This window comes from Schistocerca piceifrons, chromosome 4 (assembly GCF_021461385.2).
Source record: "Schistocerca piceifrons isolate TAMUIC-IGC-003096 chromosome 4, iqSchPice1.1, whole genome shotgun sequence".
NCBI lineage: Eukaryota > Metazoa > Arthropoda > Insecta > Orthoptera > Acrididae > Schistocerca > Schistocerca piceifrons.
The window spans coordinates 154,294,343-154,319,328 of NC_060141.1; the positions used below are offsets into that span (position 1 = coordinate 154,294,343).

The 24,986-nt window shown below is 46.2% G+C and overlaps 1 protein-coding gene across 1 annotated transcript in view; it reads left to right on the top strand.

The window, feature by feature from the left end:
• Positions 1-24,986, top strand: part of LOC124795688 (homeobox protein homothorax) — a 1,001,790-nt gene that overhangs the window by 357,113 nt on the left and 619,691 nt on the right. The window contains exon 7 of the mRNA XM_047259768.1: positions 22,744-22,882. Within this exon, the coding sequence (XP_047115724.1) occupies positions 22,744-22,882 (139 nt within the window). The remainder of the gene's footprint in view (positions 1-22,743; positions 22,883-24,986) is intronic.

The window sequence follows — 24,986 nt, forward strand, 5'->3', positions numbered from 1 at the left end:
CGTTTCTTGCATATCGACAGCACATTAGCCAACAGCTGAATGCTGCGAAGCACCCACCAGTTGTTGTGCAACAACCCAGACTGCTAGAGGGCCTGCCCATCGACCTCGTGTACTTTCAACAGTTCAAGACAAACTCTTGATTTTTACCATATCTTCACCTATAAACGTGGTTATCACAAGGCAACTAAATCCCATGGCCGCAAGAAACCCACATACGGTAACTTTGCGGGCTTCGTGACATCTGTGCACAGTTTTTTTGCACCTGCTATATACTCCAGGAAAGGGGCACTTAGTGTGACATTATTAGGACAAAGAAACGCCATGCGCACGTTTTTAAACTGCACGTGTCTGCTGACAACAGTGGGACTGCCATCAAAACGACAAACTTGGAAGACAAGTACAGAAGGTTTCGGAAGAGTCTAATCTCACAACAGAAAATATCCCTTTGCAACCTTTCAGGAAACTCCAGAAATGTATACCACTCTGTAAGAAAAGGCTGTCAGCAAGTCACGAAAACTGAAAACGGTCGGGACTGCGATATGCTGATCCCACTCCCCTGATACGGCGGTCGGACGGTACCGATGGGCCTCGCCAGGGCATTTGGTCGGGGTTTGCATAAGGACTGTTAGACTGACAGTTGAATCTCCGAGTAGCTGAAAATCCTTGAGTCTATCGATATACAGAGGAATAATATTCTCAAAGACTTTCCAAAGAGCGCCACGAGGAAACAGTTATTTCATTGCTTGCGCATGAAGATAACCGATTTGATCCTAGATCTTCTCAGGCCAAAGTTTGTGTCTGTTCAATTCATTTTCATGTTTTTTTTTCGTATGTTTTGTGATTGATCTGATGCAGCCGTCGTGGTTTCCTAACCTATGCTAATCAGTTCATTTAGAAGAGCACTTAACAGGGTACGTTCTCAATTATGTCTGTGTGTATATTTGCAGATTTGTGATTGAAAATAATATATTTTCGGAATTCGATCGCAGTAAATAAAAAATTTCTACGGCGGTAAGTGGAAACTGTTATGTTTTATTCTTTGTTGGCTATATTCCAATGTGTGTCTTCACCTACATCGTTTAGCCTCTACGGCTCTCACCAACCATGGGTTTATCCCTGATACCACAATGCGTGTCCTATCATCTTGTCTTTTTTTCTCGTTAGCGTCGTCCAAAGATTCGTTTCCCCGCCCATTCTACAGAGCATCTCCTCACACCTTATTAGGCGGAAAGTACGATAACAGCGTAGGTATACGGTGAGAGCGTCCAGGTGCTGGCAGCGAGCGTCACGTGACCGGGCTTGCTCCGCGCCACCACCTGCTCCCGTAGTCTCCAGCCGCTGTCACTGGAGTCCTCCTACACGCACTCGGCAGTCGGCACCCCCGCATTACCGACGCCATTGGTGCGAAAGCGATTGTGTGCGCCGCACCCGCTCCCGCGGTAGCCATCATTATTGAGTACCGTAATTAGCCGACTCCACGGCCCGCCCCCCCCACCCGCCTACGCAGCGAAAGAGTGAAATTAGCGGCAGCTGGCGCCGCGAGCAACGGTGAGCGTCGCCCGCCCGCCAGCCAGGCAGCCCGCCCCAGCCGTAGCCGCAGCCCGAGCCGGCCATAAAATACGACTTTATTAACACGTTTCGGTGTCTCGCGCGCTGCTCCGCGGGGGACAATGCCCGCCCGCGTCCGGAGCACAATGGTTAATCACCGGATCCCGGTTTCATTATTTTGCCAGGTTCAAAGGACGAAACAGCCGGAGGCCTTTCTTTACACAAAACATTCATTCGCCTCGTCTCTTCATCTTTGGTTGTTTATAACTACGGAAAAACCGGGGCGAGATGTAAATCGCGACGGAACGGTTTTTATTAAAAACAAAACAATAGGAGAGAATAGAGGGGGCGGAAAGGGAAAGAAAGGCTGCACGAGCAATCCGAAAATTTGCAGACCCTAACTGTTTAGAGTCAAGGGCAGCGCTTTTCCGCTGTTTCCTCCTGCATTGCTGCACAGAAAATCACAGCTCGACTAGAACTGTCCATTCTTTTATCGTTAAGCCCAGACTACGAGCCGCATCGTGAGAAGCAAAATAACGATTATTGCTTCCGTGGAGAGGAAAAGTGAGTTGCATGCAGTAACCTGAGTTCGAAATCAAGTTAAATAGAGGTAAAAACGAATTAACGCATGCTCACGACGAGCCCCGCGTCATTGTCGCAGCTGACTGCTTCAGTTCCAATCGTACGGAACACTTCCTTTGTCAGTGCTTGTCCGAACGTGAAATGGGTGCCCTGAAAGTGTGTAGCAGAAAAGCACTAACAAACAACATAAATTTATTATAACATACATTTAGTATACAATCATTCAGTTGCCGGCAGCGAAAATGCCGCAGGTTAGCATAGCTGCCGAGTTTTAAACAGAATGTAGTTAATGTGTATCCAACAGGCGGTTAACCGTAGCTCCGTTACCTGTAACTGTTTAGAGTGGACTATAAACAATACTGAAGTATTTAGCGGGAGACCGTGACACCTTTACCCTTCGCGATGCTGTACATAAGTAATCCCTAGATACTTAATACAATAATTAGCTGAAGTATTAAAAAAAGTTGATTTTAGAATTATATGATATTTAGCAGACAGTTGTCATTATCAGGAGGAATCTGAAAGGACATTTTGATATTAATTTCGTTTGATAATACAATGATGGCTCTCGCGGCCGACTTTACTTCCGTTGAAATTTACCGTCGAGATGTCGCGGTCGATGTATGAAAATGATGACGACGTTTCGTCCACATCTACGAGAGACATCTTCAGAGATTGCCAGTTTTATCTGTGAAGATGTTACCTCTAAAAACGCCGGACAGTGTGGCCAAGCGGTTCTAGCGCTTCAGTCCGAAACCGCGCTGCTGCTACGGTCGCAGGTTCGAATCCCTGCCTCGGGCATGGATGTGTGTGATGTCCTTAGGTTACTTAAGTTTAAGTAGTTCTAAGTCTAGGGGACTGATGACCTCAGATGTTAAGTCCCATAGAGCTTAGAGCTATTTGAACCATTTGTAAATAGATCTCTCGAAAAAATAAGAGAAAACTACACTGGTGTGCAAAACTTAAAGATGAAAGTAACTTTCGTATTATGTGTCACTTTCAAGCACCTGGGAACTTGGACAATATACAGAAAGATCCGCTGCAGTATACTACAATAGTGACTGAAATTTTATGCAGTGAGACGAACAGAAATGACACAAAGGCAATGATTACACTGAAGTCACTGCGATTTATCATGGTCCCCTGAACATTACAAAAGACGGGATATGGTTCTTAACAGGGTGTGTGATCACTACGGACAGCAGTGTATGCTCTGCAATGTGCTCTCATGTTGGCCACAGGGCTGGTAAGGAGTTATTGTGGTAGAGCGTTCCCCTTCTCCACCAGTGCGGTTTACAACTGTTGGAGGATCGTTGGTGCTGTAATACGTCTTCCTAACGCATCCCACAAGTGCTTGATGGGATTTAAGTTGGCGGAATGGGCAGGCCAGTCCTTTCGCCAAATATTGTCTCGTTCCAAGAGCAGCTCTTTCTGCGCCGTTCGATGCGGTCGTTCATTGTCATACATAAAAATCACGGTAGGGCTGAATGCACCTACGAAAAGACGCATACGGAGAAGGAGCTCAGTGTCATAATAACGTTGAGTCGGTGAGTGTACCTTGTTCTAAGGTTGACCTGGATCAATAAAACGATGTTTTTGGGTGCATTGCGTGTTACCATCTGTCGCCAGAGGAGGGAACGTCCAGAATCATAACTCCGACTGAATCTGATCTCATCTGAGAAGAGCGCGCAACCGCACTCCTCCTTGGTCCAATGTCTTTCTTCTTGGCACCATCGCTAGCGGTGCGGTCGATGTGTAGCCGCCAACAGGACACAACACACTGTCGGGCAAAGAGACCACCCCCATTCAATCGCCGTGCCCCTGTGGAGCGTGAGACTCCATACCTTTTAGTCATGTCAAATGTAATTGAAATCGTACCCGCTGTTTGACGTGGGTCTCTTCGTGCCTGTTGCTCAATGTAAAGGTTATCTACTGCCGTAGTCGACCATGGTCGAACACATCCTCTCCTTCGGGTTCTGATCGCTCACCGTGCGCGTGAGCAAACGCAAACTCTTGGGTACACTCGCCACACTTCGTCCTTCTTCCAGTTTCTCGATGACTCTTCCCCGTGTGAATTAATCCAAATGTATCTCTGGGCCATGTTAAAATGAAGAACACCACAGTAAGACGTAACTACTCACAGAGTCTCGTCCCGTTCTATGAACGGCCTCGTGTTGCGGGGCAAGCCCTATTTGACGTTATAGTCGGCCTGAACTCACAGCACGTGAAATCCATCTTCTGTTCATTACAGAGAGATATCTGGCAACATGCTCCCGCACTTTTTCATTTCACTGTAGTAATTAATGTTATATTTCTTTATCTGTCTTGTCCTTACGTTTTGCGGAGCAGTGACAGTTGCTGTCACTTGCGTGAAGAGCGCACAGGCTCATGAAGTACAGATGCCTACGGAACCACATATGATTATTGGTGCATTTTGTTGCATATGCACGAGTGGTGCTTCGTGTCACTCATGCGGCAGGTGTGAAGATGACGTAATTGGAACGTCGAAACTGGTTACCTTATAAAACAATCAAAATAACGGCTATTGGTATAGTATTATTACATTTCATCGACCAGCCGCTGTCCAATGCTCCAGAACCCAAGATGGGTGTTCAAAAATGGCTCTGAGCACTATGGGACTTAACTTCTGAGGTCATCAGTCCCCTAGAACTTAGAACTACTTAAACCGAACTAACCTAAGGACATCACATACATCGATGCCCGAGGCAGGATTCGAATCTGCGACCGTAGCGGTCGCGCGGTTCCGGACTGTAGCGCCTAGAACCGCTCAGCCAAGATGGGTGTAATGTGTTGCGAATACATAGATAGAAAGATCCCTTATCATTTAGCTACAATATAGCAGGTCAGCAACTGGAAGCAGTTAATTCCATAAATTATCTTGGAGTAGGCATTAGGAGTGATTTAAAATGGAATGATCATATAAAGTTGATCGTCGGTAAAGCAGTTGCCAGACTGAGATTCATTGGAAGAATCTTTAGGAAATGCAATCCGAAAACAAAGGAAGTAGGATACAGTACGCTTGTTCGCCCACTGCTTGAATACTGCTCAGCAGTGTGGGATCCGTACCAGATAGGGTTGACAGAAGATATAGAGAAGATCCAACGGAGAGCAGCGAGCTTCGTTACAGGATCATTTAGTAATCGCGAAAGCGTTACGGAAATGATAGATAAACTCCAGTGGAAGACTGCAGGAGAGACGCTCAGTAGCTCGGTACGGGCTGTTGTTGAAGTTTCGAGAACTTACCTTCACCGAGGAGCCAAGCAGTATATTGCTCCCTCCTACGTATATCTCGCGAAGAGACCATGAGGATAAAATCAGAGAGATTAGATCCCACACAGAAGCATACCGACAATCCTTCTTTCCACGAACAATACGAGACTGGAATAGAAGGGAGAACCGATAGAGGTACTCAAGGTACCCTCCGCCACAGACCGTCAGGTGGCTTGCGGAGTATGGATGTAGATGTAGATGTAGATGGATTTACATTTGAGGAAGAGGATTAAGAAAGAGTATTATGAATCCATTTGTAATAGCCTGTATTACTTGCACTTGGAAATGTTGAGCTATTTCGATGACATAGAATTTCCCCATGGTGCTGATTGAACGACGTTGTAGTAATCTAACTTACTTTATGAACTGATTTTAAGCCTTGTGCAGTCCGGAACGCAAACAAAATACGTAAGGGGTGATACTTTAGTTCCTTTTATGGTACTTGGGTTGAGATACACGGGTAAAAGTCTATGTGGGAACTACTTATGGATATTTGTTGCTTAGAGAAAAAGTCATCTTCTCGTTAGTCTCAGAGACTGAAATTCGGGCGAGCGTCCTCGCACGCAAACCCAATTTGCATCCTTAAATGTGACAATATGAGGGTGAGGACCATTCTGCGGAGTGGTTTTCGTGCTCTTCCGCGGAAGGGATGAGTACTGATGGAGCTACGCGCTCGTGACTCTTCTCTCTCTCTCTCTCTCTCTCTCTCTCTCTCTCTCTCTCTGTGCGTCGTGTTGTCCAATGGGAGTAATTGTGTGCCGCCTCCGCCGGGCCTCCAGCTGCTGCCGCCCTTATCGCAGGCCGCCACAGCCAACGCTGGAATCGATTGCATTGCATTTCATGATTACCGCGCATTAGCTCAACTAATATGAACAAATTATTGTGGCTCCTCGTGTAGCGGGAAATAGGGGCGGCGTGTGTTTGCACGTCGGCGTTGGCGTTCGCAGCCACCGTACCGCACCGCACCGCCTCCTGCGCTCACGCACGGCCCTGGCCGAGGGCGTGATTAATAGCTGGCCAAGAAAAGCGCCAGCTGCATCAGGCGACCAGTAATTCTGCGGCCTACCGGAACAGGTGGGAGTGGCAACGCTCGGTCATAAACCGGCCGCCCCCGCTGTTCCGCTAATGAACTGCACCGATTGTCTGGCCCGTGTTTCCGCTGCCCACAGCACGCCGAAAGCCCCTCGCGCAGCCGTTGCTGCTGCACGCTCCTTCTTTAGCTTTTCCAAACCATTTTGGCGTACCACTCCGTAGAGCGAGAACGCTTGATGGTAGGTAAATTGCTATTACCCTGGTAGCGTCGTTTATCTAGAATAATTTGCTTAAAATTGTAATTTATAGTATGCTCTTCACATAAAATCACTAGTCTTTCGTCCTCCTGACAATCAGAAGGTACTGACTTCAGTTTTGTAAATCTGGAAGACTTTCAAGAGGTCGGTGAAACGAACTCCATCGAGAATTTTAGTCACGTGACGCTACAGACAGAGCAGTAATATACAGTCTGACGACGTCGTCATTTCCCAACCTCAACACCAAGACGACAGTATGTCCCACGAACGAGGAGAAAGAGGAGGAGATATTGTTTAACGTCCCGTCGGCAACGAGGTCAATAGAGAGGGAGAAGGTTGGGAGTGCAAGTCGGCCGTGCCCTTTCAAAGGAACCATCCCGGCATTTGCCTGAAGCGAAAACCTAAATCAGGATGGCTGGACGTGGGTTTGAATCGTCGTCCTCCCGAATGCGAGTCCGGTGTGCCATCCACTGCACCAGCTCGCTCGGTGGTGCCATAAACGGTGGCACAACAGAAACTTCCCCAGAATGCTAGTTAATCGGAGTAGTTGCTACGTATACACTATCCAATAAGACGCATCCGGACACCTATTAGTGGACATTAACCTTGGCTGTCTCCATTCTTCGTCTTTATGACGACTTCAACTCTGCTAGGGACACACTCAATGAGGAGTCGCCGGCCAGGGTGGCCGAGCGGTTCTGGGCGCTACAGACGGGATCCGCGCGACCGCTAATGTCGCAGCTTCGAATCCTGCCTCCGGAATGGATGCGTGTGATGTCCTTTGGTTAATTAGGTTTAAGTAGTTCTAAGTTCAAGCGGACTGACGGCTTCAGAAGTTAAGTCCCATAGTGTTCAGAGCCATTTGAACCATTTTTGAATGAGGCGTCTGAACGTCTCTGGAGGAATGGCAGCCTATTCTCCTTCAAGAACCGAAACCAGAGAAGGTAGTAATGTTGGACACTGGGGACTGGAGCCACGTCGACGTTATAACTCATCCAAAAGGTGTTCCGTTGGGTTCATGTCTAGCCTATGAGCAGGCCAGTCCATTCCAGGAATGTTACTGTCAACAAACTGCTGCTTCTCAGATGCTGATTTAAGACACGATACAGTGTCACGCCGATTCAAACAGTGATCGTTTCCGAACTGTTACTCTACTGTACAGAGTACGCAGTTCCGTAAAATATTTCATGTGCTACTGCATCTAGCGTTTTCTTAAGTGCAACAAGGGAATCGCACCAGAATCACGAATTACACCCCCATGCCGTAACACCGCCTCCTCTGTGCTTCACTATTGGCACTACATGTCAGAAGGAGTTCTTCAGGCATTCCCCAAACCCTCGCGTCTCCATCTGATTGCCGAAGGGTATAAAGTGATTCGTCACTACAAATCACTCCTTCCAAGTTATTCACTGTTCAGCGGTGTCGCTTGTTACACCATCTCAAGCGCAATGACTACAAAAAAGTATACCCCATTCTTATTAACTCCATACGCATATTCATTGTCTGGCTGGACTGCTGGCAGTACTTTGGAACTCTAAAGTGATTCTTTCCGCTCACTTCAAGCGATTTTTACAACCAACTTTCCCATTGTTTGAGGGTCTCTGTCCGTAACTACATGAGATCTTCCTGGTCTTGCTTTTGCTGTTTCCAGTTCACAACAGTTATTAAGAGTCGACTTGGGTGGCTTTAGAATGGTTGAAGACCCCTGATAGATTTCTTACTCAGGTGACATTTTGACTAGTCCGCGTTCGAAATCACTGAGCTCTCCTGACGAACCCGTTGTGCTGTTTTGCCAGTTTTCATTGCTACTACGAAGTTTCAGTTTGCTCTAAAGAAATATATGTTACATTTCCTCCTTGGCTCTCTGAAGTTACATAGCCTACTTACTGATACTCTGTGAAATTTTGAGCTGTAAAAGCTAACTTACTCTTCCTGAATATAAATTACATTACCACGTATATTTCACACGACAGTTAATAAGAGCTATGTTTCAGCACATTTCTTCTTTAAAAAGGAAAATCTAAATAGGGTCGGTAACGAAGTTGCATTCCAAGCAGACAACTGTCACTGAGCTCTTCTGGCAGAAAACTAGAGTGTGGCAGATATACATAGGCGCTTACAGAATATCTACGGAGACCAGACGGAGAACAAAAGCACGTTTGTCGTCTGTCATCATCGCAACAAAGTCGCGCAAATCTCTCCGATTGCCCGCGCGCATGCCGGTTAGAACGTGCGGACACACTCATTCGAGGTGATCGACGGATCAGATTCAAGCATCTCGTTGCTGAACTGGATATCTCTGATGGCAGTGCTCACTTCATTGGACTCACTTCATTGGACTCACTTCATTGGACTGTTCTCCCTCGTTCGTACCAACTTCCATCTGTTAGGCCCGATGAAAAATGCTTTCCGCGGGAAACACAACATGGATGATCGGGAGGTTACTCATGCAGCAAGACGCTGGCTCTGACGTCGACAAACAGAGTTATACCATGCGGGCGTACAGGACATCCCAGTAAGATGGCGTAAGGCTTTCGCAGTGAACAGAAATTATGTAGAAAAATAGGGTTTTGTACGCAAAAGAGGGGGAATGGTAAATGCTGTATTGGAATCCTGAATAAACCAACGTGGTTACAGAAGAAAACGTGTTGCATTACTTATCGAACGCCCCCTCGTAATACCTACATGCAGGACGTAACTGTGGTTCTAGATTTTTTTCGTAGCCATGTATCATTCATTTACAGTACCGAGCGAGGTGGCGTAGTGGTTAGACACTGGACTCGCATTCGGGAGGACGACGGTTCAATCTCGCGTCCGGCCATCCTGATTTAGGTTTTCCGTGATTTCCCTAAATCGCTCCAGGCAAATGCCGGGATGGTTCCTTTGAAAGGGCACGGCCGACTTCCGCTGTCTGGTCTCCTTCCCCAAACAACCCAACACTCATTTACAGTACGTGGAAGACGCGACATCTAATCACTTCTGATCGCGTCCGCCAATCTGTAGAGTCCACCTTACGGCAAGCTGTCATACTCATTTTGGCGAAAGCAGTTTTATGAATTAGTGAGAGTTGAGGTGGAGATATGTATAGGGGAGTGAAGTGAGTGTGGGGAGTAATAGGAGAGGGTTACGTTGATAATTCTGTAACCCTTGCAATGATCCTTGCGAGTTAAGAAAATCCCAGTAAGCTGTGTGAAATGTGTAAAAGTTTAGTCGTAGCGGTAACAGTGGTGAAGAGCGGAGGCAGCGAGCTCGATGCAGGAGACGAGACTTTCGGCTGGCCAGCGGAGTCTGGAGCCACCGGAGACGGCCGGGTACGCGCACGCGGACACAAGTTGTCGATTAGCGTGACACGTCGCCCCCGGGGAGGCGGGAGTGAGGTGTGCTGTCGGCCCGTCCCGCGGGCCCGCCCCTTCTTCTCCGTCATTACGGACTCCGCGGCTCGCGCGTCGACCTCCCGGTCTCCCGGTCCCGGAAGGCGAGCCATCGTTTAGCCGTGGCCGCGCGCTGGGCTGGGGTCCGGATGATTGAGAGTGGAACACGGAAAACACTGGCCAAATCCCGCCGCATCCCCCGGGAGAGCACGGATTCCACTAACACCGCCAGCCCTGTTGCCAACGCGCCGATCCCGCGGTCGCGTTCTGCGTTTGCTGTACGTTCCTCCACAGCGACATCGTTGGCCTTTGAACCGCTGATCTCTGCTTGAACATTATACACGACGGCCACGCGTGTTGTTTCAAACATTTACGCTCGAGGGTTGTTTTTTTGTTCTAATGTTGGGTTGTAGCTCACCAGTTGTTTCATCATCTCTACGTAATATTCAGGAACTTCTCTATCGCCATCCAAAAAGTACAATAAATACTCTGACAGAGAACAGTACCTGCAGAATGTGGCCATCGGAAAATGAGGCGTTTTGTCAACCCAAATGAGAGCGAACTCACTTCTGTGTCGTATTCTCTGGTCTTTATTTATGTAGTACCTTCGCACATTTCGTTTAATAATACAACTTTTTTTTCGCGTTGCTGTGGCTATTTCAGGTGAATACGTTATGCCTACTTGCAGGTCTCTGATTCCCCCATTAGCTTATTTTTTGCAGCTCCGTGATATTCTTGTCACTGCATCGTCACTTTAACCTCTGATGGTATACGCCATCTGTGTGTAAACAGTATAAATTTTCTTCGGGTTTCCTTTAATTTACGTGTCGGTCTATAATGACCATCATCAGAATAGTTTTATAAAACAAAGTCCTAATGTACTGCAGCTATAGTGGCATCGTCAAATGTTAAATACAGGTTGTTTTCAGATTTCTGAGCCGAAGAAGTGGAGTGATTCTTATTTGTGTGATAAAACTTATCAAACAGCACTTAAAATTATGAATTAGAGTGATAATCCTTAATCCGTCAATCACGATTGTGACACTTCCCTGTCTTTCAAACACGTTTTTTCCCGTCGATGTATCTTTCTTAAAATGCCTAACTGTGCTGTCTGGCCATTGGCACCCGAAACATTCTGACTCATCTTATGGGACCTTACGTTATTTTTGTCTCGGTCACCTCAGGGGCTGTTTTATGCATGACGCCACGACTTCCTCTCGTGTACCAACCGCTTCATCTCGAAGTAGCATTTACACCAACTGTTCTCGATTATTTGCTGTATACATTCTAGTCTCTGTCTCCCCTTTCAGTTTTTGTTAACTAAGACACTATCTAGTACCACTTAAGTTATTCTGTGACATCTGAACACGTGCCTATCTTCCAGTTCCTTCTTGTTGTCCGTGTTTTTTTCTGTATATCCTTATCCTCTCCGATTCTGCGGGGACTTTCTCAGTTATCACTCCACTTATTTTTCAGCACCCTTGATCTACGCACAGCAGTTCTAAATAACCGTAAAGTAGCTTTTACATCGTTCTTCCTGAAGCAATTGTTCTAACTCCCTGAGAGATGCTGGCGTAGGATTCAAAGATTTTACTTGTTTCTACCAGCGCAGTCAACAAGGGCCCTCTAATGTTCAAAATGACATACGAGGGCTAGACATTGTCCCCTGAACTATAACGTCACTAGTGATGGAGCACAAGCTGGTATTGGACGAAGATGTGGAAGGAAATGGCGATATCAAAACTCACACTTAAGTCAGTCCGTCTCCGTAGCTCAGTGATCAGATGTCTGGCTGCTATGTGGAGGGCACAGGTACAGCCAGGGATTTTTCCTTATTGGGAGGACTGGAGCGGCGTACACTCAGCCTCGTGATGCCAATTGAGGATCTACTGCAGAGTAGAAGTAGGGGCTGTAAGGTCAAGAAAGCCAACAACCTAGAGAATGGCATTGTGATGCCAAGCCCCTCCATATCGCATTGAAATGACGCCGTTGACATAGGATGACATGCGGTCGGTCGGTCGCGATCGGCACATCTACGTAAGAACTCGGAGTTAGGGCCTAGCTCAACACCTAGTTCACATCGCTAACCTCTAGGTCAAAAAATTTTGCAAACAATACTCAATCGCAGCAGTTGTCAAGATGAGGGAAGTTGCATTATTTTAATTCTGGCCATTTTTAGCTCTCTTAATGGGACATGATTATAATTCTGAGAATGCAATCCCATAGTGAATCACTTCCTACGTCATTGAATGAACATCGTCTTGCAACACTGTGTCACAGACATACCTGCCTTTCACGATAACCGTGAGTCCTACGGAATTTTCAGAACTGCCACAGAACATCCACCACGCCCCACAATTGGAAGCAAACCTTCTCAACTTTGTTTTTCTCCTGAAAATTACATATTTGTACGAAGCATTTCTTTTGATCCAATACCTGTTCCTCAAACGAGGGTGTCTTAAAAGCAAAAGTGTGCTACGAGTGTGAAGTGATGGACGATGGTGGCCCTGTCGAGTGCTGCGCCGGTGGGTAGACTTTCCACCCCTGCTCCTGCTGGCCTGTCTCTCCAATTCCTGGAGGCTCCTCTGTGGACGGCGCTCGGGCTCTTTTTGCGACGCGAGCGCCTCGGCGCGGCTCGGCTCGCCGTGTTGCGATGAAACGAGATAGCGCCACGCCGGCCTGGGTCCAGCGCCATCACGCGCGCCATTACAGCTCACGCACACTCATAATTAATGCCGGGTTACACGTACAAATTACGGCGCCGCCACTGCCGCTGCCGCCGCATTCATATTGCATCAAAGTGGCGGCCGAGCCCGGGTGCGCTGCTCTCTCTCCCCTTTGGGTGGCTGGCCCACGGGGCATCACACCCGGCGCTGCGCTCCGCTCGCTCTTCGCCTGCCCGCTCTACTTTTGTGTTAATTACTTCGAAGGGGGGATGATTAATGGACTTTACTCGGAAAAGCCGCTTAAAACTTGGTCACGCCGCGTGCGATGCGACACAGCGCGCCACTGCCCCCTCTCGCTTCCCCGCTCCACCCCTTTGCCGCCAGAGATTTGCGCCCCTCTTTCGGCTTTTTCTTCTCCAGAGCACTCGGAGTGACTAAATCGTCTCAAGTTGCCAGTGCACCTGCAAGGCGGTGGTTGTGATCTCCGCGGTTTCGCTGTGCGCACATTATCAAAAGATCATCGGCTTGCTTTTGCACTTCCTCGTGTGCCAGTGGTAGCCGTTACGGAATACGGTCATTATTTCGCTTCGTTAATCAACTGCTCTCCGCCTTTCATGAATCACGGAACTCTATTTTCAAATACAATGCCAACTTAGGTCGGTGACATGGGCAAAAATAACATAGCTTCTCCAGTGTGCTTCTCACCGACCTTAATTATGTAATTTAGTTCGGATACTATAAAATTTACTGCATTTAACCATCAGAACTACGAGGGTATCTAGATGGGGCCTTATTGGGGAAGAATCCAGTAACCGATTTGTTCCTAATGATTTAGGGTTTTAATTATTGCTTAAAGATGACACATTGAGGATACGGCGTAGTGTTCAGCACTCTGGGCGTAGGCTGGACTACCGAGCGACGATATGAACCCAGGCACATGCAAGCCCCGAGGAAGCTCGTTGCAACACGGCCGAAACGCTGGTTATTTTAATACTAGCTTAGCGCCCACTGCTCCGTTCGCGCAGACTGTATGGGCCTGCAGAATTTCTTTTTTGTTTTCATTTAATGGAATTTTTATGTCGTTCACAAATTGCATCACCTTCTAAGCTTTTCACGCTAATTGAAGATTTATAAGCATGATCTTTTCCGAATGTACTTCTGACCAAACGGCGATTCCGGTAGCTGGAGTTTTGGTTAATCACGCTTTTTGCGTTCTTGTGCGGGTATTTCCATACCAACTTTCATCCCCTAACAAGTATTTCGTTATATCCAACAATTTCTCATAAATGTAGCTTTAAAATTTTTTGATATAAAGAAATATTTCCTTAAAAATTTTAATACATTATTGCACTATCTTAGGGGATGAATTTCCGGAAACAATGAAACATGTACTATTTCATTTCTGACAGAAAAGTCGAATACTAATTGACTTAGACGTAGCATTAAAAATCTTTCAGTAGTTCTTTAGTAATTATTTATTTTAAAGAAAACTTTTACCCGCTATTTTACCCCCTTAGTGACTGTATTTCCAAAATTCTGAAACACGCGTTTTTTGTTTTCTGGCTGAGAAACAAATTACCGGATTTTGTAATTCTAGCTTCAAAATTCCCTGATTAACGAAATATTTTCAAAAAGCCGGTCATTCCCTATTTCAACCCTTAGGAATGGAATTTCGAACAATCCCTTCTTAAACGATGCCTATAGTACAAAATCCACACCTTCTCCAAATCTCAAGTTTTTATCCTTAGCGGTTAGGGCTGGGCGATAGTGAGTCAGTCAGTCAGGTCATTGTTATTTAAACATTTTAAGTATTTTATAAGATGACGCAGCAGTACACCCAGAAGGATTTTAACTAGATTCATACTGGTTGCGGACGACTACGTATGTGTGGGATCCACACATTCAGTAGCTTCAGAGGCGCTTTCATTGTCCTCTCCTTTTCTCTTATCCAACTCTGACTAGGTTAATGTTTCTACTTTAATGATTTCGTCATCGAGACATTAAATAAGTTTATTTTAAACCCCAGTCCATTATCCATTCGATGCCTCCTTCAATAATATAGAATCCGTGTCGATAATTATGCTAGTACTTCCAAGTACAGAGTGACCCAGAATTTCGTTAACGTTTCAAAATTCAATACGTCACGGAATAGTGTAGACAGAGATGTAAAAATTACCATTGTTTGCTTGAGATGACACAGTACTGAATCAAAATAAAGTGCACGAAGTGATCAATAGACTGCGCTTAATATGATACGAAAGCAATAATTAGCATAACAACTGATGTTTTGCAAAGACGATGTTCTTTATAACAAATGCTCAACATGTCGGCCGTCAGTCGTCAACAGTAGCTTTAATCGAGGGACAATGTTGTATACAGCACTATAAAGCATGTCAGTAGGTATGGTGAGAAATTGTCATCAGATGTTGTCTTTTGGTGTCCTACCATTAATCACACGGATTGAGGACAGGGGAACTGGCAGCTGCTCAGCACGCGGTCCTCATCAAACGACGTTCGCAGGAGATCTTTCACAAGTGTAGCAATAAGGGATGGAGTGCCATTCAGCACCTAAGTCGTACCTTCCAGCAAGTACTTTATCAGCCAGGCTAGGAATGATGCGATTCTGTAGCACATCGGCGTACCTCGTACCCGTCACGCTGACATTTTATTCACGATATGTTGGCCGTTTGTGGACTCGATTTTGGTTTCAGTAAAGCCCCATGTCTTTTCAGCCACAGTATTTCGTGAAGTACTACATTTTCGTCCGTCGCTCGTGGTCTCGAGGTAGCGTTCTCGCTTCCCGAGCACAGGGTCTCTGGTTCGATTGCCGGCGGGGTCAGGGATTTTCACCTGCCCCAAAATGACTGGGTGTTGTTGTGTCGTCTCCGTCATCCTCATTCATCCCCATTACGGTCGGAAGGAGGCAACGGCAAACCACCTCCATTAGGACCTTACCTAGTACGGCGGTACTGGTCTCTCGCATCGTTCCCCTAGGCACTGTCAAGAAGCGTGGGACTTAATTCCCAGTGCATTTTCAGACCTTAGCGAACTTTTGGGTGACGCTGTATATAATGCATTAAGGGCAGTATTTCTGAACTGCCTAGCTTATAAACACAGATCACCATCGAAACCAAACAATCCAACAATCCACTGCATTGGCCAGTCTTCTACACGCTTACCATTTAATTGTAAGTAGTAGTGTGGTATCATCCAGAAACGAGGCTGGCTTTGGCACAGCATCATATTCTTGTTGCAAGTGGTTTCTTTCATCTTACCTGGGAATTGGATTACCCAACCAATTACAGGGGGATCTAACTTTTAATGTGAGTACAAGCCACTGTTCAGTTTGCCTCGGTAGAGATAGTAAAAAGATCTGCGGCCGGCGAGGATTGAAGCGCATTCTGTACGATTTATACCTAAACATAAGCCCATTAAGTTACTCAGAAAAACCAAAGACACCTGTAATCATTTAATTTTCGAACTGTGGCAGAAGTTTTAGGACACACCCAAGACCGAGCGAGGTGGCGCAGTGGTAGCACACTGGACTCGCATTCTGGAGGACGACGGTTCAATCCCGCGTCCAGCCATCCTGATTTAGGTTTTCCGTGATTTCCCTACATCGCTGCAGGCAAATGCTGGGGTGGTGCCTTTGAAAGGGCACGGCCGACTTCCTTCCCTAATCCGATGAGACCGATGACCTCGCTGTTTGGTCTCTTCCCCCAAACAACGCAACACACCCAAGACTGACATTAAGTCAATGTATGATGCGCGCGGTTATAGAGGCGCCATGTCACGGATTGCGCGGCTCCTCCCGCCGGAGGTTCGAGTCCTCCCACGGGCATGGATGTGTGTGTTGTCCTTAGCGTAAGTTAGTTTAAGTAGTTCAAGTGGCTCTGAGCACTATGCGACTTAACTTCTGTGGTCATCAGTCGCCTAGAACTTAGAACTAATTAAACATAACCAACCTAAGGACATCACACACATCCATGCCCGAGGCGGGATTCGAACCTGCAACCGTAGCGGTCGCTCGGTTCCAGACTGTAGCGTCTAGAACCGCACGGCCACTCGGCCGGCAGTTTAAGTAGTGCGCAAGTCTAGAGACCGATGACCTCAGCAGTTTGGTCCCTTAGGAATTCACACACATTTGAACATTTACAATGTATGGACAGAGGATCGAATTCTTGGGAGAGGGATAAGTCAGTGATCAGTTTTGTTGCACTGAAAATCGATGTCCTTTGTTTGCACTGTGGACTGTGGGTAATGTCCTGAGGAGACTGGGGGATGCGTAAACACTTCCGGGGGAGAGCAGACGTCTGACCGGCCAGGAATGAGGAAGCCAGGCGGCCTGAGCCCGCAGCGTGAGTCACGCGGCGATGGGCGCAGAGGCCCGGGCGGCAGCTAATGCGGATGGGCCCCGCAGTCGGAGCCACAGCAGTAGGGCAGCACAGTGGCCTGTAGCTGGCGCGGCGCTGCTCGGCTCCGGGCTGGCCCCCTCCCCGGCGTTCATTGGGGACACTTAGCGTCGCCAGCAGATCTGCGCCCTGTTGCCAAGCATCCCGTGCCCACGCTCACAACCAGACAATCTCACTCCCACCGCTGCTCTGCATACGATAAGCTACCCCTATCGGATGTCACCCTCGTGCTTCCGTGCCAGTCCCGAGCTGAGACGTTCCCGGGTCATTCATCGATACGACTTTCCCGGGGCAGTCCTCCGACAGTTGTACAACAACTAAACAATAGTGCAGTTACATCCATTCCAGTCCTACTCTGCGCAACCCCAGTCAGCTGGAAACTGTGTTGGCGTGCTGGTCTCGAGCGGAGAAGGTCCCAGGTCACTTATCGATACAGCGTTCTCAGGGCAGTCTTCCAAAAATAGCACAAAAACTAAACAGTCTTCAAGATACTGCACTTTCATCCCTGTCAAGTCCTACTCTGCGTAGCCCTAATAAATTAACCGGCCGGTGTGGCCGAGCGGTTGTAGGCGCTTCAGTCTGGAACAGCGCGACTGCTACGGTCGCAGGTTCGAATCCTGCACGGGCAGTTTAGTTCTAAGTTCTAGGGGACTGATGACCTCAGATGTTAAGTCCCACAGTGCTCAGAGCCATTTGAACCACTTGAACCTAATAAATTAGCAATCCCGTCGAGAGACCTAACAGAAAATAGATGTACGCTATTGATTAATTACCACTAGCTGCTGAGAATGAAAATGTGGTCCAGGTAGGCTGTAATCTGTTCATTATCCGTGAAATTAGCCAGTTTCAACCGTGGGTCATTTTCAAGTACATATATTAAACTCAGGCTTCATTTCACATTTTACTACATCGCTGGTACACGTGGACATCTATTCATCGTACTCCCGTGCGTATGTGGCACAAAAACAATGGAGTAGTGTACATAAAGTCCATTAGCCGATACATACAGAAGAGCAAACAAGCTGTTGTCTTCTGCATCGCTATAGCAGTCTGCTGAATATGTACACCCTGTTTCTTGGTGGAATTCACCTCCATAGTATACGTTTTAATTGGTGCAATCAGATTAAATTTTCGAGATAATGCACTCGCCAATTTCTACAGGCTTCTACTTCGTTTAGACACCTACTAACCACGACACCCATTTAGATATTTAGAAGCAGACCCGAAAGTACAGCGTCGTTTAGTCCCCAACTGATATTATTTTTCGCAGTGCTAAGACAGGAAACGGACTAGGCATTCCTATTTTTCATGTGCTCAATTCCTCCGTTACTTATATCCTTTTCACATTCCCCATCTACCGACATTATTGTAGCTTTCTCTGTATGTCCATCTTTTCAGAGATGGTTGCGGGACTCGGCTCTTCGATACAGGATGTCAAATCAAACACCTTGCAGCTGTCTAGTTTCCAAACGTAATTTTATTTGGCTACCAGTTTCGGCGATTTACTATGTCATCTTCAAGCCCCTGGTCAACGTGTAGGAAGACTCCACCTCGGTTTGGTCAAAACAGGGGCCAGAAATACTGGTATTAGTAAATTTCTGCTTGCTATTAGGGATCACTATAGACTGCAGAAATCTACTAATACCAGTATCGCTGGCCACTGTTTTGACCAGGAACAAGGAGGAATCTTCCTACACGTCGTTCAGGGGCCCGAAGATCGCGTAGTAAATCGCCGAAACTGGTAACGAAATAAAATAAGTTTGGAAGCTAGATAGCAGAAAGGTGTTTGATTTTTACATCCTTATTATACCTTTATTCCATGTTATTCATCTTATTACAGTGGGGGAAATTTAGTTATTAATTAAAGAGTAAGATAAGGATGTGTATTGTCACCCACCCTTTTTATCATCTGTATGGACGGTACTCTACACAGATGGAAGGATCAGGCACCATCTATAATCAAGATAGGAAGGACGAGTTTAAATGTGCTAGCATATGCTGATAAATTAATGATTTTGCAAAACAATGGAGATAACCTTCAAAGAGCTATTTGTTTAGTACGTAAGATTTTTAAAGAATAAAACTTTAAAATTTCTACCTCAAAATCAGTAACCGTGTCATTCCAACACAGATTCAATGAGAGCAAAGACTATTTTGGATGACAGAATTTTAGAACAGTTTCAGCATTTTAATTAATTAGGAGTGATAGCTCTATGATTACAAAAGAGACATAAATAATAAATTAGGAAGATAGCAGCCAACGTGCAGAACTATTGGAGGAACACGGGAAACAGTTCGGACCAAAACACAGCTCAAGACCTACAAGATACTAGCGGGGCCAGTTATTCTGTATTGTAGCGAAACGTAGACATTAAGACAGAAAGACTACAGCATAGAACCCACAGAAGTGAAATTCGTTAGAGGACTGCTGGCACAAATCTTGATAAAAAGAGAAACAAGGATACACCGAACCAACTACAGATATTTGCGTTGCGATATAAAATGGAAAAAAATTAGAAGGAGCGGAAAAAGCATTTAGAAAGGATAGACAAACAAAGATTCTGAAAATGGCAATCAGACTTATTAGTTGCAGAAACCTAGAAGGATCGAGGCAAAGATCGATTGAGACCGGAACAGACCGAAGGACATAGTTCCTGAAATTATGTCGATGTTATTTTAATTAACAACAAACCAGAAGTTATAATATTAGCTACCATCATTTCGTTACACGTTTGGGAAATGGTCCAGACATTTACATAAGTGCATATAACATCTACATCCAATACCACTTATTGTTAGGTCTGATTAAACCACTTGGTTTCACTAGTGTCAGCATTCATGACGGTTGGTGGTTCACATGCAGAAAATGTTTACAAGGCATGTGTGACTTGTACATTGTCGTGGAGACATTAGCGAAAGCAATAACAATCCTTCCATATTTTTCCCTTGCAGCGCATGGTTCAGAAACACGGTACTAGTAGAACCAAGCGCTTCCACTAAAGAAAGGAAGAGGTAGCTGGAACTTGTGCTTTTGAGAAGAAACTGCAACACAAAATTACTTTAAGAGAACGTTCACACCTACGGAGACAATATTATTTGTTTCCTCACCGTACTGAAAAATCTCTTATGTACGAATAAATTATAATTCTTTTCATTAGTTACTTTTAGACCTTGTAAATGTACTATAGGTTTCAGTGCAAAGACGCTCAGATGATTCTTTTACCGAGAAGAGTTCAGTCTGCTCGCGAACACTTCTCACCACTCAAGGAAAACGACATTTCTAGTGAATACGAGTAACACACTCTCCGCTGTCATTAGGCTCCTGTCGCCCAGTCAAGGAGAACCACATGGGACACAGTTCTTCCGTGATAACAACATCGACGCGCACGCTGCTACTTAGAACGTACTGCCTCTAGCCGTGTCTCGATGTACGCAACCGATACGCTGTCCTTCGTGATAAAAGCACTTGACATTTAAACAACTTTAGCCAAAGAAAAAGCGAATACTCAGTACTTTAATTTAAATACTTCACGCGAACGTTTGTACACACTGACTCTCAGTGCGCGTAATAAAGACATTCCTGACATATTTCACATAAGACTGCGGTACGTAATAGTATAGAATCTGGGCGTACTGCCAACGTGTGTTTCACACCGTATTTGAGACAGCTTGTTACGGCTTTCTAGCGAGCGTGTTAAGAGAAATGGTTCATTAAAGCTCTATGTCACAATTTTACGTCTTGAAACTCGTGTTCTCAGCTGTGAGACACGCACGCACATACCGAAGAATAGGAGAAAGTATTGGCATCGACTTGCATTTAAGTCCCTACCTCTAATAGTTTTGTATTATTATTTGTAAAGATAATGCCCTGTACTGGCAATGGCCAATGGCTCTGAGCACTATGGGACTTAACATCTGTGGTCATCAGTCCCTAGAACTTAGAACTACTTAAACCTAACTAACCTAAGGACATCACACACATCCATGCCCGAGGCAGGATTCGAACCTGCGACCATAGCAGTCTCGCGGTTCCGGACTGAGCGCCTAGAACCGCTAGACCACCGCGGCCGGCCCTGTACTGGCACAGTTCGAATCGTATTTTACGCAGATCGTGGAATATCTTGTATGAAACGTTTCATTACAAATATAAACAACCACTGCATCAACGTACTTTTTCCTTCGTGACCTATACATTGAATAGATATGAGTCTCTTAGTCCGTTGCCGGTGTCCGTACAATGGAGGTCGCATTTAATTGAAAAAAAAAAAAAATATTCAAATGGCTCTAAGCACTATGGGACTTGACATCTGAGGTCATCAGTCCCCTAGAACTTAGAACTACTTAAACCTAACTAATCTAAGGAGATCACACACATCCATGCCGGAGGCAGGATTCGAACCTGCGACCTTAGCAGTCGCGCGGTTCCGGACTGAAGCGCCTAGAGCCGCTCGACCACCGCCGCCGGCTATTTAATTGAAGATTCTATGTGACTCATCACCTGGAAGTGTCCTTCCAGTTAAGGATATGATATTGCCTAGCAGTATTTATTTTACATCGCTATTTCTTTTTTCATACATTAAGTTGCGATCCATCCTCTTGATTACAATAGAGGGTCGTAATATTTTAAAATATTACTGCTGTTACTGAAGATAGATGATACTGCACACATTTTGGTTGTTAACAGGATGAGTTTCAGGTGGTAGTTACCTTCATATTTATAGAGCCCTATGCGACTTAACTGCTTAGGTCATCAGTCGCCTAGAACTTAGAACTAATTAAACCTAACTAACCTAAGGACATCACACACATCCATGCCCGAGGCAGGATTCGAACCTGCGACCGTAGCGGTCGCTCGGCTCCAGACTGTAGCGTCTAGAACCGCAACGATTTTTCAGTTTATTCAATATGCTCTCGAGTTTTTTCTCTTCGATTACTAAAGCAAGGAAGGTTGCATGTTTTGGTACGTAAGAACGTTTGCTGAAGATCTGTCCCAGTGTAAACACATACAAAAGTGTGTACCTGTAGTTGGCTGAGGTAGCCTGTTGTGTTTATAGAAGTGTACAGCTTGACAGTGTATTTTTGACTGTTTAACGATGCACAGTTGACTGCATGCTGGTGGTGTGTGGCAGTGTGTCGCTGATTGTGATATGTGGCTTATTTCATAGTGGTGTGCAGCAGACTGCATAGGGGCATTTAGCTGACTATGTGGTCCCGTGTGGCTGACTGCATAGAGGCATTTAGATGACTGTTTGGTGGTGTGTGGCTGTAGCTTGATGTTTGTGGTTGACTGTATGATGGTGTGCAGTTGACTGCCTGCTGGTGGTGTATAGCTGACTGTGTGGCAACATGTGGCTGACAGCTTGACAATATGTGGATGAGGGTGTGGTAGTGTGCAGTTGGCTGCATGCAGGTGGTATGTGGCTGACTGCTTGGCAGTTTGTGTCTGATTGTGTAGTGACTTATTCAGTGGTGGTGTGTGACTGACTGCATGTCCGCGGCGGTGTGTAACGGACTTGAGAATGGTGTATAATTTGGCGGTGGTGTGCGGCCGACTACATGTGTTGCGGTGCCCCGTGTGTTGCAGAGGCCGCCCAGCTCGACGCTGTCGTACGGAGGCCCCGGGAACGACGACGTGCGGTCCCCGGGCTCGGGCGCGGGCGGCACGCCGGGCCCGCTGTCGCAGCAGCCGCCGTCGCAGCCGGGCGTCGACGCCGCAGACCCAGGTAGGCAGCGTGTCGTCTCCGCGAGCTCCGGCAGCCACGCCCACGCCCACGCCCTCGGCCACGGCCACGGGCCGGCCCGCCCCTTCACCTCCTACTACTACTGCGGATCCTAGAGCTCTTCCCGCCTCCCATGTCCCTCTCAGCCGCGACCCGCGTATCGGCGTGTTTAGTACCGTACGTAGGCGGGAACGCAACAAATCTCGACCTGTGAAAAGCGAGTTGATTTTTCTTCAATTTGATTATGTCTCCCTGTACGTTAACAGTTTGAACTGTTAACATCCTGTTAATTTTGTCATCATTTTCTATAACACTCTGATCATTGAATAAAATAGTGAAAAGAACTAATTTTTGGTTTAGTTATTTGTACCGATGCTCTGAGAGACATCTAATATAAAAACAAACCCAATAAATAGTGCTACAAATATGTGCGAATCTGTGCACGTCTTCTCTAGCGCCAAAGAGGGGAAAAGATAGTACAGTTTCGGAAGTCACATTTCCCGCTCTTCGGTCACTCTGTTAAGAAAGCTAAGTACGTTACGAACAGTACTTGTTCAGAACATTTTGCAGTTTTCCGTGTGTCTCACAATGCCGCGTGTGACATCAGTGCTTGCTAACTTGATAACTCAGTTCTTTATGCTAACCAAATAGTTCAGTACTCTCGGCAGATGATAAGAGGAGGGAATCACAAATGCAGAAAAGCTTAGAAAATGTCCAATAACTGTGGCGATGAGATGTCCTATTAAAAACTATTAGAGACACAAAAGTCGTAATATTGAAATAAGGGTGTGAAGTTGCTATTAGCAGACCGTTGTTGAATTCGGAAAGCCAAACCAAACAGACCTCTGTTGTTATTGTGGAGGTTATTGTCACCGGGAATAAACTGAAGGGATAATAAATTGCACAAGAAAGGAACTGTATTACAAGTCATGTGTGCAGTGGAAGAAAGATAAGTTAGAAGAGAGATGGTGAGACTTTTAAAATTATTACGTTCCCTCGATGGAAGCCAGAGAAATAATTTTAACAAATTGGAAAGTATACTTAATACGAATTTGGTCGAAGGGACACGTTCACTAAAAATTTTTATTTTCTACATCTGGGACTGTAACGACTATCCACAGTGCTGCTGATCCATTCTCTTGTACCATTGACGAGCTGAGGGACGTAATTGAGAATCCAAATACGGTGTTGCGAGTTCCTTGCGAAGTTATTTGAAAACTTTATAACTACGTTGATGAAACTCGTTCTTTTACTTTTCTGCGCGGGATTAGCCGAGCGGTCTTGGGCGCTGCAGTCATGGACTGTGTGGCTGGTCCCAGCGGAGATAACTAACCGCCAGCCGCGGTGGCCGTGCGGTTCTGGTCGCTTCAGTCCGGAACCGCGTGACTGCTACGGTCGCAGGTTCGAATCCTGCCTCGGGCATGGATGTGTGTGATGTCCTTAGGTTAGTTAGGTTTAAGTAGTTCTAAGTTCTAGGGGACTGATGACCTCAGATGTTAAGTCACATAGTGCTCAGAGCCATTTGAACCAACCTAACTAACCTAAGGACATCACACACATCCATGCCCGAGGTAGGATTCGAACCTGCGACCGTAGCGGTCGCGCGGTTCCAGACTGAAGCGCCTAGAACAGCTCGGCCACCCCGGCCGGTGCACAGCCGGTGATTTCTTCAGCAGTGTCAAGATCGATTTGGATCACTGGACTTATTTTTGGAACTTAATTTACATTTTTTTCCTCGCGTCGATGACATCAGCAATAATTGTCTTTTATACGGGCCTAGTCTTTTGTCCCGGTTCGAATATAATTCAAGAAATTTAAAGTGGTTTTATTTACAAAAAACCTTGCTGGTATTAAAAACATATTGCATGAAAATGTCGAAGGACTTATCTTGGTGTGAACTTTGAGAGATGCTTTACATCTCGCTTTGCTGCTGAGACCGTCAGAATTGTGGACCTGCAGCTGTCGCAGCAGACTTTTGTCTGGAAGAAGTCGCGAGCTGCGCCGCGGAACTTTAAGGGCGCGCAGAGGGCGCGAGCGTCAGGAGCCGCTCCTCCTCACGGCAAGGGATTTATGCTGCCTCCGGGAGGCATACAACACCCGCCGACAG